This window comes from Nannobrachium achirus (genome assembly GCF_963921795.1).
Source record: "Nannobrachium achirus genome assembly, chromosome: 23".
Classification (NCBI taxonomy): Eukaryota; Metazoa; Chordata; class Actinopteri; order Myctophiformes; family Myctophidae; genus Nannobrachium; species Nannobrachium achirus.
Genome location: NC_137830.1, coordinates 52,915,464 through 52,928,640, shown reverse-complemented (window position 1 = coordinate 52,928,640; position 13,177 = coordinate 52,915,464). Strand labels below are relative to the sequence as shown.

The window sequence follows — 13,177 nt, the reverse complement described above, 5'->3', positions numbered from 1 at the left end:
ATGTCTAGCTCAGCTAGGCTACATGTGTATAGGGCATGGCAGTTGGTGTGGTATACTGGAGCCACTCATTTTTACCCATAGAGATTGATCCCAGGGGTCTTCAACGTTTTCAGGCCATGGACCCCTCAGTCGAGAGAGAGAGATGAAGCAGGGACCCCTCAGTCGAGAGAGAGAGAGATGAAGCAGGGACCCCTCAGTCGAGAGAGAGAGAGATGAAGCAGGGACCCCCACAACCCATAGATTCCATAATAGTTTAATCGTTTGACGGCACAATCATCAGTGTATTTTGGATTCATGTCAATTTGTGTTTTCAGATATTTAACCACTTGAACCGTCAATACTTAATAAACTTGACCTTTCACTCTGTACTTAGTCTGCTCTTTTTCTCCTCTACACCAAACCTCTTTGTCGAAAATAGCCGATCTACAAACTCACAACGCCTCGCGCTGCGAGGCGTTGTGAGCTTGTAGATCTGCCATTTTTGGCTAAAGTTCTCAGAATATGGAAGCTAGGGTTCAAGTGGTTAATATAAAAAAGGAGAAAAAAAAAGTTTCTATCACTCAAAGATTTGGAGGACCCCCTGTAGTAACCCTGAACACGCCCTAGGGGTCCCGGACCCCCTGTTGAAGACCCCTGTTTTAGTGGCACCAGTAAGCCACGCCCAGTGCTATGCCCTATAGCGGGGAAAAAAACTAACTAACTGCCATCTCTAGGCAAGTTGTTTTTTATCAACCAGACAGATGACATTTTAATGCATAACGCACTTCTAGCAGAAACTGAACTCAATCAAATCAAATGGCAAAGTCATGAAAAGAAACCAAAAAGACAAATAAAAAGCCCCAGCGCCCCGATCATCAGACCAGAACCATTTTAAAGGAACAGCGCCCCGATCATCAGACCAGAACCATTTTAAAGGACGACTTCACCACTTTTCATCCTGTCTTCATATGATTGGTTCTCACTAAATGTTTATGATAAAAATAGCATCATTTATTTTCTACTGGTTCTGTGGGCGGGTCACAAACCCATCTACTAGTGACATCATCGATGGGGAATCCAAGCTAATAGAAAAGGCAGGCTTTCTACTCCTGAAAAGTTGAAATGTTAAAGTGGAAGCTGTTGTTCTCACGATAATAAAAATCCAAATATTGTTTAAAAAAAAGAAAGAAATCTGTCAAACGATGATGTCACAAGACTATGGATTTCTGAACTTCCCACAGCTCTGCTAAGGGTTAGGGTTAGGACCCTAACCCTTCCTTAGGGTTAGGGTTAGTTAACCCTAACCCTTCCTTAGGGTTAGGGTTAGTTAACCCTAACCCAGTCTGCTAAGAGACTTGGACCCAGTAGATTTCTTTTTTCTGGGTAGATTCTATTATATTATGAACATTAGTTGAGGTCCTATTATATGAAGAAAGGTTGAAAAGTGGCAAAGTTGTCCTTTAAGTTCCCTACACTTGTAAATATTGTCAAATGAAATTACACTCTGTTCTAAATGCTCCACAATAGCAGTACTATTCCAACAATAATCCCCTTCATCATACCGGCGGAGGAATGCACTACTACATGTAAATGTTGTGCTTCTCTCAGTCACTTCTCTCAGATAAGCTTCTGTAGTTAATATCGTATAACATAGTATTTTTTTTTAACTGATCCAAAAGTACAAAACTTCAATATACACTAGATTTTATTTGTCTTTGGTGGTCCCAACACAGCAAGGGTTAACGTCTCCCGGTGGTCCCTCTACCAAAGAGGCGTCGCCGTCCGTCCCGCGCAGGAGAACAGCCGCGCTAGAAGCTCCGACACAAACATGGCGTCTGCTCAAGTGCTGTAATGATCCTGAAGAAGAAGAAGAAAGCGTTAGGAGACATTGTTCAGAGTCAAGAAGGAGACACAAACCTTGCTATCCAAGTTATATGAAGTCACGTAGCTGTTTGTGTTTCCATGTTCATCTTTTTATGATGATAATAATAATAATACAACTTTATTCATCATAGAGCACTTTACAAAACTGGATTAAAAGTGCTTTACATAGGACACAAACACACAAACAAAAGAAAAAGATTAAAAACTAGAAGCAGTGCTCTTCCTCTCACAGGTCTCCACTCTCCACCAGGTCAGGTAGGTTATAGAGCATCGCAGCGGAAGTGCTTTACTGGTCCCACTAAAACATCTCCCATTCATTTTCCTCATAGACTTTTACAAACAATATTTATAACAATTATGTTAAGCCTGGAACCAAGCCATCCAGGATAGCAGTGAATCATGACCATTAAACCTTTGATCCTATGTGAAAACATATATTTAACATAACATTATTTGATGTACTACATTTAATAACTACCCTTTGTTTAGCGATTTTCAAAATGTTCTTTTCATAGAAACAAAGGTTGTATGGTCACGATTCACTGCCATCCTGGATGGCTTGGTTCTAGGCTTAACATAATTGTTATGAATATTTTCGTGAATGTCTATGAGGACATTCACGAACGTGAGATCTTTTAGTCGCACCAGAAAACCACTTCTGCTGCGATGCCCTATTGTGGGCTCCTGGTGGTGCTATACTAGGCCAAAGTGAAAAGGGTGCCATCTCTTCTCCGCATGGTGGTGGCGCTCTCTTCAGGAAAGATAGAGAGATAGAAGGTCTAGAGTTTTGAGGAGGGATTTAAAACTGGCGACTGACTCAGCGAGCCTGATCTCCAGGGCAGGGCATCCCAAAGGACCCTAACCCTAACCCCATACCCCTAACCCCTAAACCCTAACCCCTAACCCATCCCAAAGGACCCTAACCCTTCACAGTGGTTATCAAACGGTTTTCATTTCAAGGACCCCCACAGCTCTGAGGGTCCATGTGTATAATCTCAAGAGGGACCATTTGGAACCCCCTCAAGGAATCATAATAAGTATTGACCTGATAATAACTACACTGGATCCATTGGAAACACAGTTTTGTCCCATGCTGTATTGAGGTATGTATGGCACTTGTGGTGCCATCCTAGTTTACTTAATATGGGGAACTTAAAGTGGGGAACCACTGCTTGTTTATCACATATATTGCAGTGTGGGGCGACCAAGCCATGTCTTGTCTTGTCTTGTCTTGTCTTGTCTTGTCTTGTCTTGTCTTGTCTTGTTTTGTCAAGTTTGTCTGTCTCGTGTGTTGTTACTTTTTTATATATACATTTTTCATCTGTCCTATTTGCCTGTTTGTTGTTTAAACTTGAATCAGGGCATATGATCATTAAAGGAGCTATAGTCAACTTTTTCTTGAAAAACGGATGCTAAAATAAAAATAATGTTTTGAAAATATTTTATAAAAAAATAAGCATCATATATGTGTTTCTATTCAAGAATGACCACAAAAAGCGTAAGATAATGATAAAATAATCATTTTGGCCATTGTAAGACCGACACTTTGTTTACATTCTAGTCTATAGACTAGGATGGAAACAAAGTGTCGGCCCTACAATGAAAAAGTTGACTATAGCTCCTTTAAATGTCATTTTGGTGCGCTGGTACAGGGGCTGCACCGCGACTCAGCGTGTCACGTATGCCTTGATGTGTTACAAATGTTTATATGTTTTGAATACATGACTGCTGTGTCGTAAGACAAATTTCAGTGTGAACTGACAATAAAGTACTATATCATATATCATCATATCATATCATTTCACTGAATGGTACCTCAAGTGCCTTCATAGCTTGTTGCTTATGTTATTGCCTTTTTATTTGTCTCATTTTGTTTTTTGCCCTATTGCTATACTATCATCTTTGGCATTTATATGACTGTCTCTTTTTTTTTTTTTTTTTTTTCTATTTGTGATTGGTTCTCATAATATGTGAACAAGTCTTGGTTTACTGTATGCCCTGAATTTCAAATAAACAAAACTGTGAAAAAAAAGAAGAAAAGAACTGATAACAGATAACGCTGACCAAAATAACAATTCTTCTACCTTCTCTAATTGTGTAGACTTCTGGTAAATTAATGAATGCAGTAATGCAGATGATTAACAATAATTTAACTCTTGGGAGTGTAAAAGTGTGTGCGCGCGTGTGTGTGTGTGTGTGTCTGTGTGTCTGTCTGTCTGTCTGTCTGTCTGTCTGTCTGTCTGTCTGTCTGTCTGTCTGTCTGTGTGTGTGTCTGTGTCTGTGTGTGTCTATGTGTGTGTGTGTGTGTGTCTGTGTGTGTGTGTGTGTGTGTGTGTGTGTGTGTCTGTGTCTGTCTGTCTGTCTGTCTGTCTGTGTGTGTGTGTGTCTGTGTCTGTGTGTGTCTATGTGTGTGTGTGTGTGTGTGTGTGTGTGTGTGTCTGTCTGTGTGTGTGTGTGTGTGTGTGTGTGCATGTGTGCGTGCGTGCGTGCGTGCGTGCGTGCGTGCGTGCGTGCGGTCCACCCACCTGGATGGAGTTGACCACCCCGCTGGCCATGACGGACAGCTTCCCTGCCATGGAGCGCACGCCCAGCTTGAGGCCGGCCATGTCGGGGGCGCTGGGCAACACGCTGGACAGGCGGTAGGAGCTGGCTGGGTGGGGCACAGAGCAACAACACATCATCTACTGTATCTATACTAGAAGTTAGGTAGGAGCTGGCTGGGTGGGGCACAGAGCAACAACACATCATCTACTGTATCTATACTAGAAGTTAGGTAGGAGCTGGCTGGGCCTGGGGGGGGAGGGAGGGAGGGAGGGGGGCAACACGTTGGACAGGCGGTAGGAGCTGGCTGGGCCTGGGGGGGGGGAGGGAGGGGGGCAACACGTTGGACAGGCGGTGGGAGCTGGCTGGGCCTGGGGGGGGGGGGGAGGGAGGGGGGCAACACGTTGGACAGGCGGTAGGAGCTGGCTGGGCCTGGGGGGGGGGGAGGGAGGGGGGCAACACGTTGGACAGGCGGTAGGAGCTCGCTGGGCGGGCACACGGAGCAACAACGCATCAACAACTCATATTCCAGCCAAAGGGTTAGGGTTAAGCCCTTTGCACACAGGCGCGTTTAACCGCACGGATAAAACGGACAATATAATTTTTTGAAAAGAAAACAATGATTCTCTATGACCTCATGAACTCTATGACTCCGAATTAGCCGTGCGACGAGTGGCTGCCGCCGTGCGTTTTTTTCTCGATCGAACCCAGTTCGATTCGTGCGTCTTGTCGCATGCGGTAAAAAAACTCATCACTCCTTTTATGACTCCTTTTTGGATCCGCAGCGCCGATTCCGCACAGCCTTGCACACCAAATCCAATGCGTTTTATTCATGCCGCAAACGAAAAAAACGCAACTGTCCTGTGTGCAAAGGGCTTTAGGGTTAGGGTTAGGGTTGGGTTAGGTTAGGGTTGGGTTAGGGTTAGGGCAGGCGGTAGGAGCTGGCTGGGCCTGGGGGGGGGGGAGGGAGGGGGGCAACACGTTGGACAGGCGGTAGGAGCTCGCTGGGCGGGCACACGGATCAACAACGCATCAACAACTCATATTTCCAGCCAAAGGACACATTGCAAGTGGGCTCCCAAATAATGGGCCAACGTTAAGATTTATATTGGCAAATATAATATTAATATGAAAATACGTTAAGTCAAACTGTGTGACTTTTCAATTAAACAAAAGTTTTTTTGTTTTTTTTTCCTTTTGTACATTTTGTATCCCACGATTTTGTAACCCATTTTTCACCCGTTGTCAAGTGTCTAATGTAATCCTGGACGCTAAACTCCCTCTGCCAACCTGGGGAGGGCGCTACACTCCCTCTGCCAACCTGGGGAGACAACGGACTGACCTCATGCTTCTTTCTATGCATGAGGAGTCCAAGTTGCTTCTTTTCACCTGACAAAGGGAATTGAAACTAGGGAATCGAAACTAGGACCTTCTAGCTGTGAGGCGACAGCGCCACCATGCCCCCCAAAAGGTTATTTTTCGTTTACTTACTGGTATATTGTTCACAATATCCATTCCACATTCATATGTTTGACAACTTCTTTAAACGTGAGTGTTGGCCCCTGACACTTATCATAACAATACTATTGTCACAATATAGAGGTATTTGTTATACATGTAAAAACACAAATATAGTGATATTTACTGTATCTATATACTGTATCAGTATGTCATCATTATCATGAGGATACACAGTACTGAATGGTGCCATATGATGTTTCCATACCAGCTTGTTTCTTTGGGTCATCGAACAGGTCCGCTGAACTTATAGCAGAACTCCCCGAAAATCTCTCCAGTCGAGTCTTGGCCTCATACTGGAAAACAAGAGATCTTTCTTCATTTCTCTCCTCCAGATTCATTTCATAGTCAGTGAGTAGAGAGACAGGGTACCAAGGGCATAGAGAGAGGAGAGACATGCGAAGGGTTGGATTTGAACCTGGATTCTCTGAACCCCTAGTTGCTCCCGGTGAGCAGGTTGGTGCCTTGTATGGTTTCCTCTGCCACCGGTGTATGAATGTGTGTGTGAATGGAGGAGCCACACCGTAAAACAGTAGACAATACGGGTCTATCGTTATAGTAACTGAATCGAAAAATCGATTTTAATTTGCAATGATCTCCTATATCGATATGCAAAAGCAAAATATCGTACTGTATCGTTTTACAATGCAGATAATCGGTATCAAATAATTTTGCAGTGCAAATAATTGATTGTATGGAAACTAAGTATCTGTGACTTGTATTTTAGCAATTTTAAGAAGGAAAATGAAACAGAGGGGTTTAATTACCTTTCCGTTCCATATCGCTACTCTTGGTCTATGGATAAATGTGTGTAATCTCTGTGTTCATGTCAAGGTGTGGGTTTGTCCATATGTGTTGAAATATAATGTCCATGTATTTGCTAAAGAATCAGTGTTTACTTATTTATTTCCATAATAATAAAATTGTTCCCTTAAAAAACATGCTCTATTGACACGTTTCACAGAGATTATATTTCTGTGCTAAATAGTTACTATATCGATTTTAAATCATTGGATCGAATCGTATCGCCATGAATGAACCAATATCGTCCATGTATCGTATCGTCAACCATGTATCGTGATGCATATCGAATCGTTGTTAAAATGTATTGTTACACCCCTAGTAGACAATATGGCAAAATGATTTCAACCTAGACTGTTGAATGGATTCAAACACACCTCAGAATTGTCCTGTTTTCCAAAGTACATGTCAGAGGAGATGGCCTTGACGTCGCCTCCAAACTTCCTCTGGGCCTCTCCTCCGCTGTCCGACACGGCGTCCGGCTCGGGCCTGCGGCGGGCCGGCCTGAAGGCCACAAACACAGCCAACACGTTAGAGGGTTAGGGTTAGGGTTACAAACACACCCAACATGTTAGAGGGTTAGGGTTAGGGTTACAAACACACCCAACATGTTAGAGGGTTAAGGTTAGGGTTAGGGTTAGTGCCTGAACGCCACAAACACACCCAACACGTTAGAGCTTTGAAATGCAACAGGACAACCCTTTTAAAACACACTCTGAAAACATGGAAATAACCATGTGGTTCTGAAGACTGACTCAAAATCCGAAGATCTGTAGATGAGCCAACTTGCTCCCTGTGCACTCAAGTGTTGCGTGCTGAAAATAGCAGATCTACAAGCTCACAATGCGTCGCAGCGACCAAGTGTAAAATCAGTCATTACGATGCCAATCAAGGCCTGCCAAAATACATTTCAGTTGACTAAATCAACTGTAGATTTAGTCGCCTAAAATCTTATATTTAGTCGACCCAATTTGACTAAAACTAAAACCTTTCAGGTGACTAAATTATGACTAAAACTAAAAGACATTTTATTCAAAAGACTATGACAAACTAAATCAAAATTTGCTGATGAATGGTTGGCTTGCCTGTCCTCCTGGTGGGTGATGGCGGAGGTCACCAAGAAGTCGGGCTCTGGTTTCTTCCTCTCTGTCCAGCCTCCGTCACCTCCGTCACCCCATTTATCTGCGCTTTCCGTCTGCTCATCAAACCTGGACATCAGTCTAACACAGCAGAGATGGGATGATATCAGTCTAACACAGCAGGGATCAGAGTTTAAGGGCTTCGACTATAACCATTATCTTGGCGGCGGCATAGCTCAGGGGTAGAGAAACCGTTATTAGAGCACGGAGGGTTCCCGAAAGGTTCCCAGTTCGAATCCGGGCTCCCCCTGAGTTAATGTCGAAGGGTCCTTGAGCAAGACTCTGAACCCCTAGTTGCTCCCGGTGAGCAGGTTGGTGCCTTGCATGGTTTCCTCCGCCACCGGTGTATGAATGTGTGCGTGAATGGGTGAATGTAATGCACAATCTCTGTAAAGCGCTTTGGATAAAAGCGCTATATAAATTTACCATTTATTTACCATTTTGGCGATTAATCTATTGATTATCTAACTATCTAACTAATAATTTACTGAATGTCTGTCCGCATGCTGACATCACTGATTCTAAACAGTGTCTCCGCCATAATAACAGCTGCATGCTGAAACAATGACATCACTGATTCTAAACAGTGTCTCCGCCATAACAGCTGCATGCTGAAACAATGACATCACTGATTCTAAACAGTGTCTCCGCCATAATAACAGCTGCATGCTGAAACAATGACATCACTGATTCTAAACAATGTCTCCGCCATAATAACAGCTGCATGCTGAAACAATGACATCACTGATTCTAAACAGTGTCTCCACCATAATAACAGCTGCATGCTGAAACAATGACATCACTGATTCTAAACAATGTCTCCGCCATAATAACAGCTGCATGCTGAAACAATGACATCACTGATTCTAAACAGTGTCTCCACCATAATAACAGCTGCATGCTGAAACAATGACATCACTGATTCTAAACAGTGTCTCCGCCATAATAACAGCTGCATGCTGAAACAATGCTCGGGCATTGTTTGTTTGTTGACATCACGGAACACCATATATGGGCACAAACGGGTGAAACAGTCTGCATGCGGACATCACTGATTCTAATTGTGTGTGTGTGTGTGTGTGTGTGTGTGTGTGTGTGTGTGTGTGTGTGTGTGTGTGTGTGTGTGTATCCACCCTCCACAGACATGATGCTTTCCGTCTAACCTGGAGCTGAAGCCTTCGTCTTCGTCTACCTCGGTGAAGCGCCGCCCCTTGGTGCTCTTGGCGGGCGAGACGTTATCCTGCTGGATGGTGTGCATGTCTGACGTGGATGAGTGAGACATGCCACTAGAGGGAGACAGAGAGGCAGACTTGTAGCTCACTGATATGTTTGGACTGGTTAGACTAGACAGGATTTCAGAATAAAGTGCTTATTTAAAGTGCTGAATGCAACATTGTGTTAATTTATGGCATACATGTTTTCTAGGGGTATTAAGGTGAAAAAATATCTCTTGGGGGTCCATGGAACTAAACATTTTCAGACGGGGGTCCCCTGCCAAATATATAATTATAATTTCGGTTGGAGCACCACTCATACAGCAACATATGTTTTTCAGAAAACTGTTAGAATTTAAGACATAATCTGCCTCAGGTGTTAAGTACCTTCAACGCTGCATATTATTCACAATGTGTGAGGGTGTAATCATGACAGTCTAGCCTCTTAAGCCCGTATCAGAGTGTACGGTGGAGAGCTATCCACCGCAAATTCAGAAATAAAGTCAAGCAAAGTCAGAAAATAAGTGCAGGCCATCATAGTACGCCACGGTGGAGTCCTATTCACCGTGACTGACTAGTCTAGATTGACCAATCAGTGAACGGGGTGTAGAGCCTGTCTGTCTGATAGTAAAAACAGAGAGATGTGTTGGGACTCACGGTGGAAAGCTCTCCACCGTGAGGAATGATGTAACGTTGTAGTTTGTAGACTCAAAAAGACTCGAAAAGACTACACCGCGGTGTAAAGCCTTCCACCGCCCAGGCGACTATGATGCCGGCTTTAGGGAGCCAGGGGAACTTAAACAACAACACTGTGTTTGACACAGAGACCAACTGTTGGCTGAAGACACTTTCTGCACAGCTTCTCCCAGAAGAACGTTCAAGTCATTCAGCCTTTGCCTACAATGGAGAGCTGTACGTATTTGGTGGCCGGAATGAGAAACAGTACTTCAATGATCTGTGGAAATTCAGTCCAGAGACCTTTTCCTGGAAGCAGGTTGAGCCCAAGGGGAAAGACCCCTGTGGGATGTGCTGTTGCATGGTGGGAGATCGTATCATCATCTTTGGAGCATACAAAGCAGACAATACAATGCCTGGTGACCTGTAGATTTAAGTCCTAGCCTGAAGACGTTATGCAAGCTATCAGTTATTCATTATGGTCTGGATCAGTCTGAACTCCCACATGAGTCTGTGTGGCTTGGAAGCCGAGATATTGGCACTTATGTTTCAGCATAGTGGTGGCTGCCATCTTTAAATGGTCCATTTTGAGGGCTTAGCGGCCATTTTTGAGCTGGGCATATTACTGTACCTCCTCATACCCATGCCCAGTCTACTGTACCTCCTCATACTCAACCCCATGCCCAGTCTACTGTACCTCCTCATACTCAACCCCATGCCCAGTCTACTGTACCGCCTCATACTCAACCCCATGCCCAGTCTACTGTACCTCCTCATACTCAACCCCATGCCCAGTCTACTGTACCTCCTCATACTCAACCCCATTCCCAGTCTACTGTACCTCCTCATACTCAACCCCATGCCCAGTCTACTGTACCTCCTCATACTCAACCCCATGCCCAGTCTACTGTACCTCCTCATACTCAACCCCATGCCCAGTCTACTGTACCTCCTCATACTCAACCCCATTCCCAGTCTACTGTACCTCCTCATACTCAACCCCATTCCCAGTCTACTGTACCTCCTCATACTCAACCCCATTCCCAGTCTACTGTACCTCCTCATACTCAACCCCATGCCCAGTCTACTGTACCTCCTCATACTCAACCCCATGCCCAGTCTACTGTACCTCCTCATACTCAACCCCATGCCCAGTCTACTGTACCTCCTCATACTCAACCCCATGCCCAGTCTACTGTACCTCCTCATACTCAACCCCATGCCCAGTCTACTGTACCTCCTCATACTCAACCCCATGCCCAGTCTACTGTACCTCCTCATACTCAACCCCATGCCCAGTCTACTGTACCTCCTCATACTCAACCCCATTCCCAGTCTGTCTGCCTGATCCTTCTTGTTCTTGTTGCCCTCAAGACCCTTCAGGTTCTTCTCATGTCTCCTCTGCTCCTCCAGGTCCTTGTAGGCCAGACGCAGGGATGGAGCGCTGAGGAGAGAGAGGGAGGGGGGAGGGGGGGAGAGAGGGAGGGAGGGGGGGAGAGAGGGAGGGAGGGAGGAAGGGAGGAACGGAGGCAGGGAGGGAGGGAGGGGAGGGAGGGAGGGGGGGGGGGGGGGAGGAGGAAGGGAGGAAGGGAGGAAGGGAGGCAGGGAGGGAGGGAGAGAGAAAGATTTAGTCAAGTCAGGAGCAATTAACACATCTGGTGCCAACCCCGAGTTTCCAGAGTTTGGGCCATTTTTGAAAAAAAAAAAAACATTTTTTCAATTATTTTTTTCCAAAACATTTTTTTGGGACCTCCAGAAATGTATTAGGCATGATCGCGATCGCGAAATTGCATGTTTAACCCCCATACCAACCCATTCTTTTAAACATGGCAGCCATGTTTGTTTACATCTGAAGAAAACATAATGGCTGATAAATCATGAATGCCTGAACGGATTTCCAAGCGGATTTTTTTGTTTGAAAGCTGTGAACAGTGTGCGCACACGTGGTGCATCATCTAGGCGTGGGCGTGCACGATTCGTCCACTATAATTTACATGGAAGTCTATGGAGACCATGGCATCGCAGGACATTGAAGAGAAAGAATCATTGCAACATAAGTGTTAAGCCATTTAGACCAGAACGCAAATCTGTGTCACTTCAGATATGAACCACTTTAACCATTATTTGATGCTTTAACTATTAAAAAATTGCAGATCTACAAGCTCACAGCGCGGCTGCTATTTTCAAAAAATAGTGAACATTTGAGCAAGTCTTTGAATATTTTTGACACGATAAAAGTCTTCTAAATCCTTCTACTAAAATCAGTGGTTCTCAAACCTTTTCCAAGTCAAGGACCCCCAAAATGACATGTATTTGGCCATCTCAAAACATGTTGTTCCAGGGACCACCCAGAAACAAATATTTGAGTTACAAATGTACGCTTTTAAAAAGATATATTCAAAGACTTTTTTTAAAAAGAATCACGATTTTTCAAAAATAGCAGATCTTGTATATCTGCTATTTTTCAATAGTTAAAGCATGACATAATTTTAGACCTAAATTAAACAAGTGGTGGCGTAGGCAGAGAGCCACGACAAATGACAAAACCACACAAACACAACCTCAACACGGATGGAAGAATGAACCAATAGGAGAAGGACAAGGCCTCGTTCATCCCTGGTTGTAGGAACAGTGAGCGCTGTCTCAAGGTCCATGCACGATGGGAGCGCCACGGGTAAACAATGTGCTGTCTCAAGGTCCATACACGATGGGAGCGCCACGGGTAAACAATGTGCTGTCTCAAGGTCCATGCACGATGGGAGCGCCAAGGGTAAACAATGTGCTGTCTCAAGGTCCATGCACGATGGGAGCGCCAAGGGTAAACAATGTGCTGTCTCAAGGTCCATGCACGATGGGAGCGCCACGGGTAAACAATGTGCTGTCTCAAGGTCCATGCACGATGGGAGCGCCACGGGTAAACAATGTGCTGTCTCAAGGTCCATGCACGATGGGAGCGCCAAGGGTAAACAATGTGCTGTCTCAAGGTCCATGCACGATGGGAGCGCCACGGGTAAACAATGTGCTGTCTCAAGGTCCATGCACGATGGGAGCGCCACGGGTAAACAATGTGCTGTCTCAAGGTCCATGCACGATGGGAGCGCCACGGGTAAACAATGTGCTGTCTCAAGGTCCATGCACGATGGGAGCGCCACGGGTAAACAATGTGCTGTCTCAAGGTCCATGCACGATGGGAGCGCCACGGGTAAACAATGTGCTGTCTCAAGGTCCATGCACGATGGGAGCGCCACGGGTAAACAATGTGCTGTCTCAAGGTCCATGCACGATGGGAGCGCCACGGGTAAACAATGTGCTGTCTCAAGGTCCATGCACGATGGGAGCGCCAAGGGTAAACAATGTGCTGTCTCAAGGTCCATGCACGATGGGAGCGCCACGGGTAAACAATGTGCTGTCTCAAGGTCCATGCAC

At 44.9% G+C, this 13,177-nt stretch overlaps 1 protein-coding gene across 1 annotated transcript in view; it reads right to left on the bottom strand.

Moving 5' to 3' along the window:
• Positions 1–476: 476 nt before the first annotated feature.
• Positions 477–13,177, bottom strand: part of arfgap3 (ADP-ribosylation factor GTPase activating protein 3) — a 46,113-nt gene continuing 33,412 nt past the window's right edge. The window contains exons 10-16 of the mRNA XM_080754158.1: positions 11,061–11,195; positions 9,026–9,148; positions 7,809–7,943; positions 7,101–7,227; positions 6,131–6,218; positions 4,389–4,513; positions 477–1,836 (exon numbers count right to left, since the gene is read on the bottom strand). Coding sequence (XP_080610284.1) covers positions 1,819–1,836; positions 4,389–4,513; positions 6,131–6,218; positions 7,101–7,227; positions 7,809–7,943; positions 9,026–9,148; positions 11,061–11,195 — 751 coding nt within the window. The 3' untranslated portion in view covers positions 477–1,818. The remainder of the gene's footprint in view (positions 1,837–4,388; positions 4,514–6,130; positions 6,219–7,100; positions 7,228–7,808; positions 7,944–9,025; positions 9,149–11,060; positions 11,196–13,177) is intronic.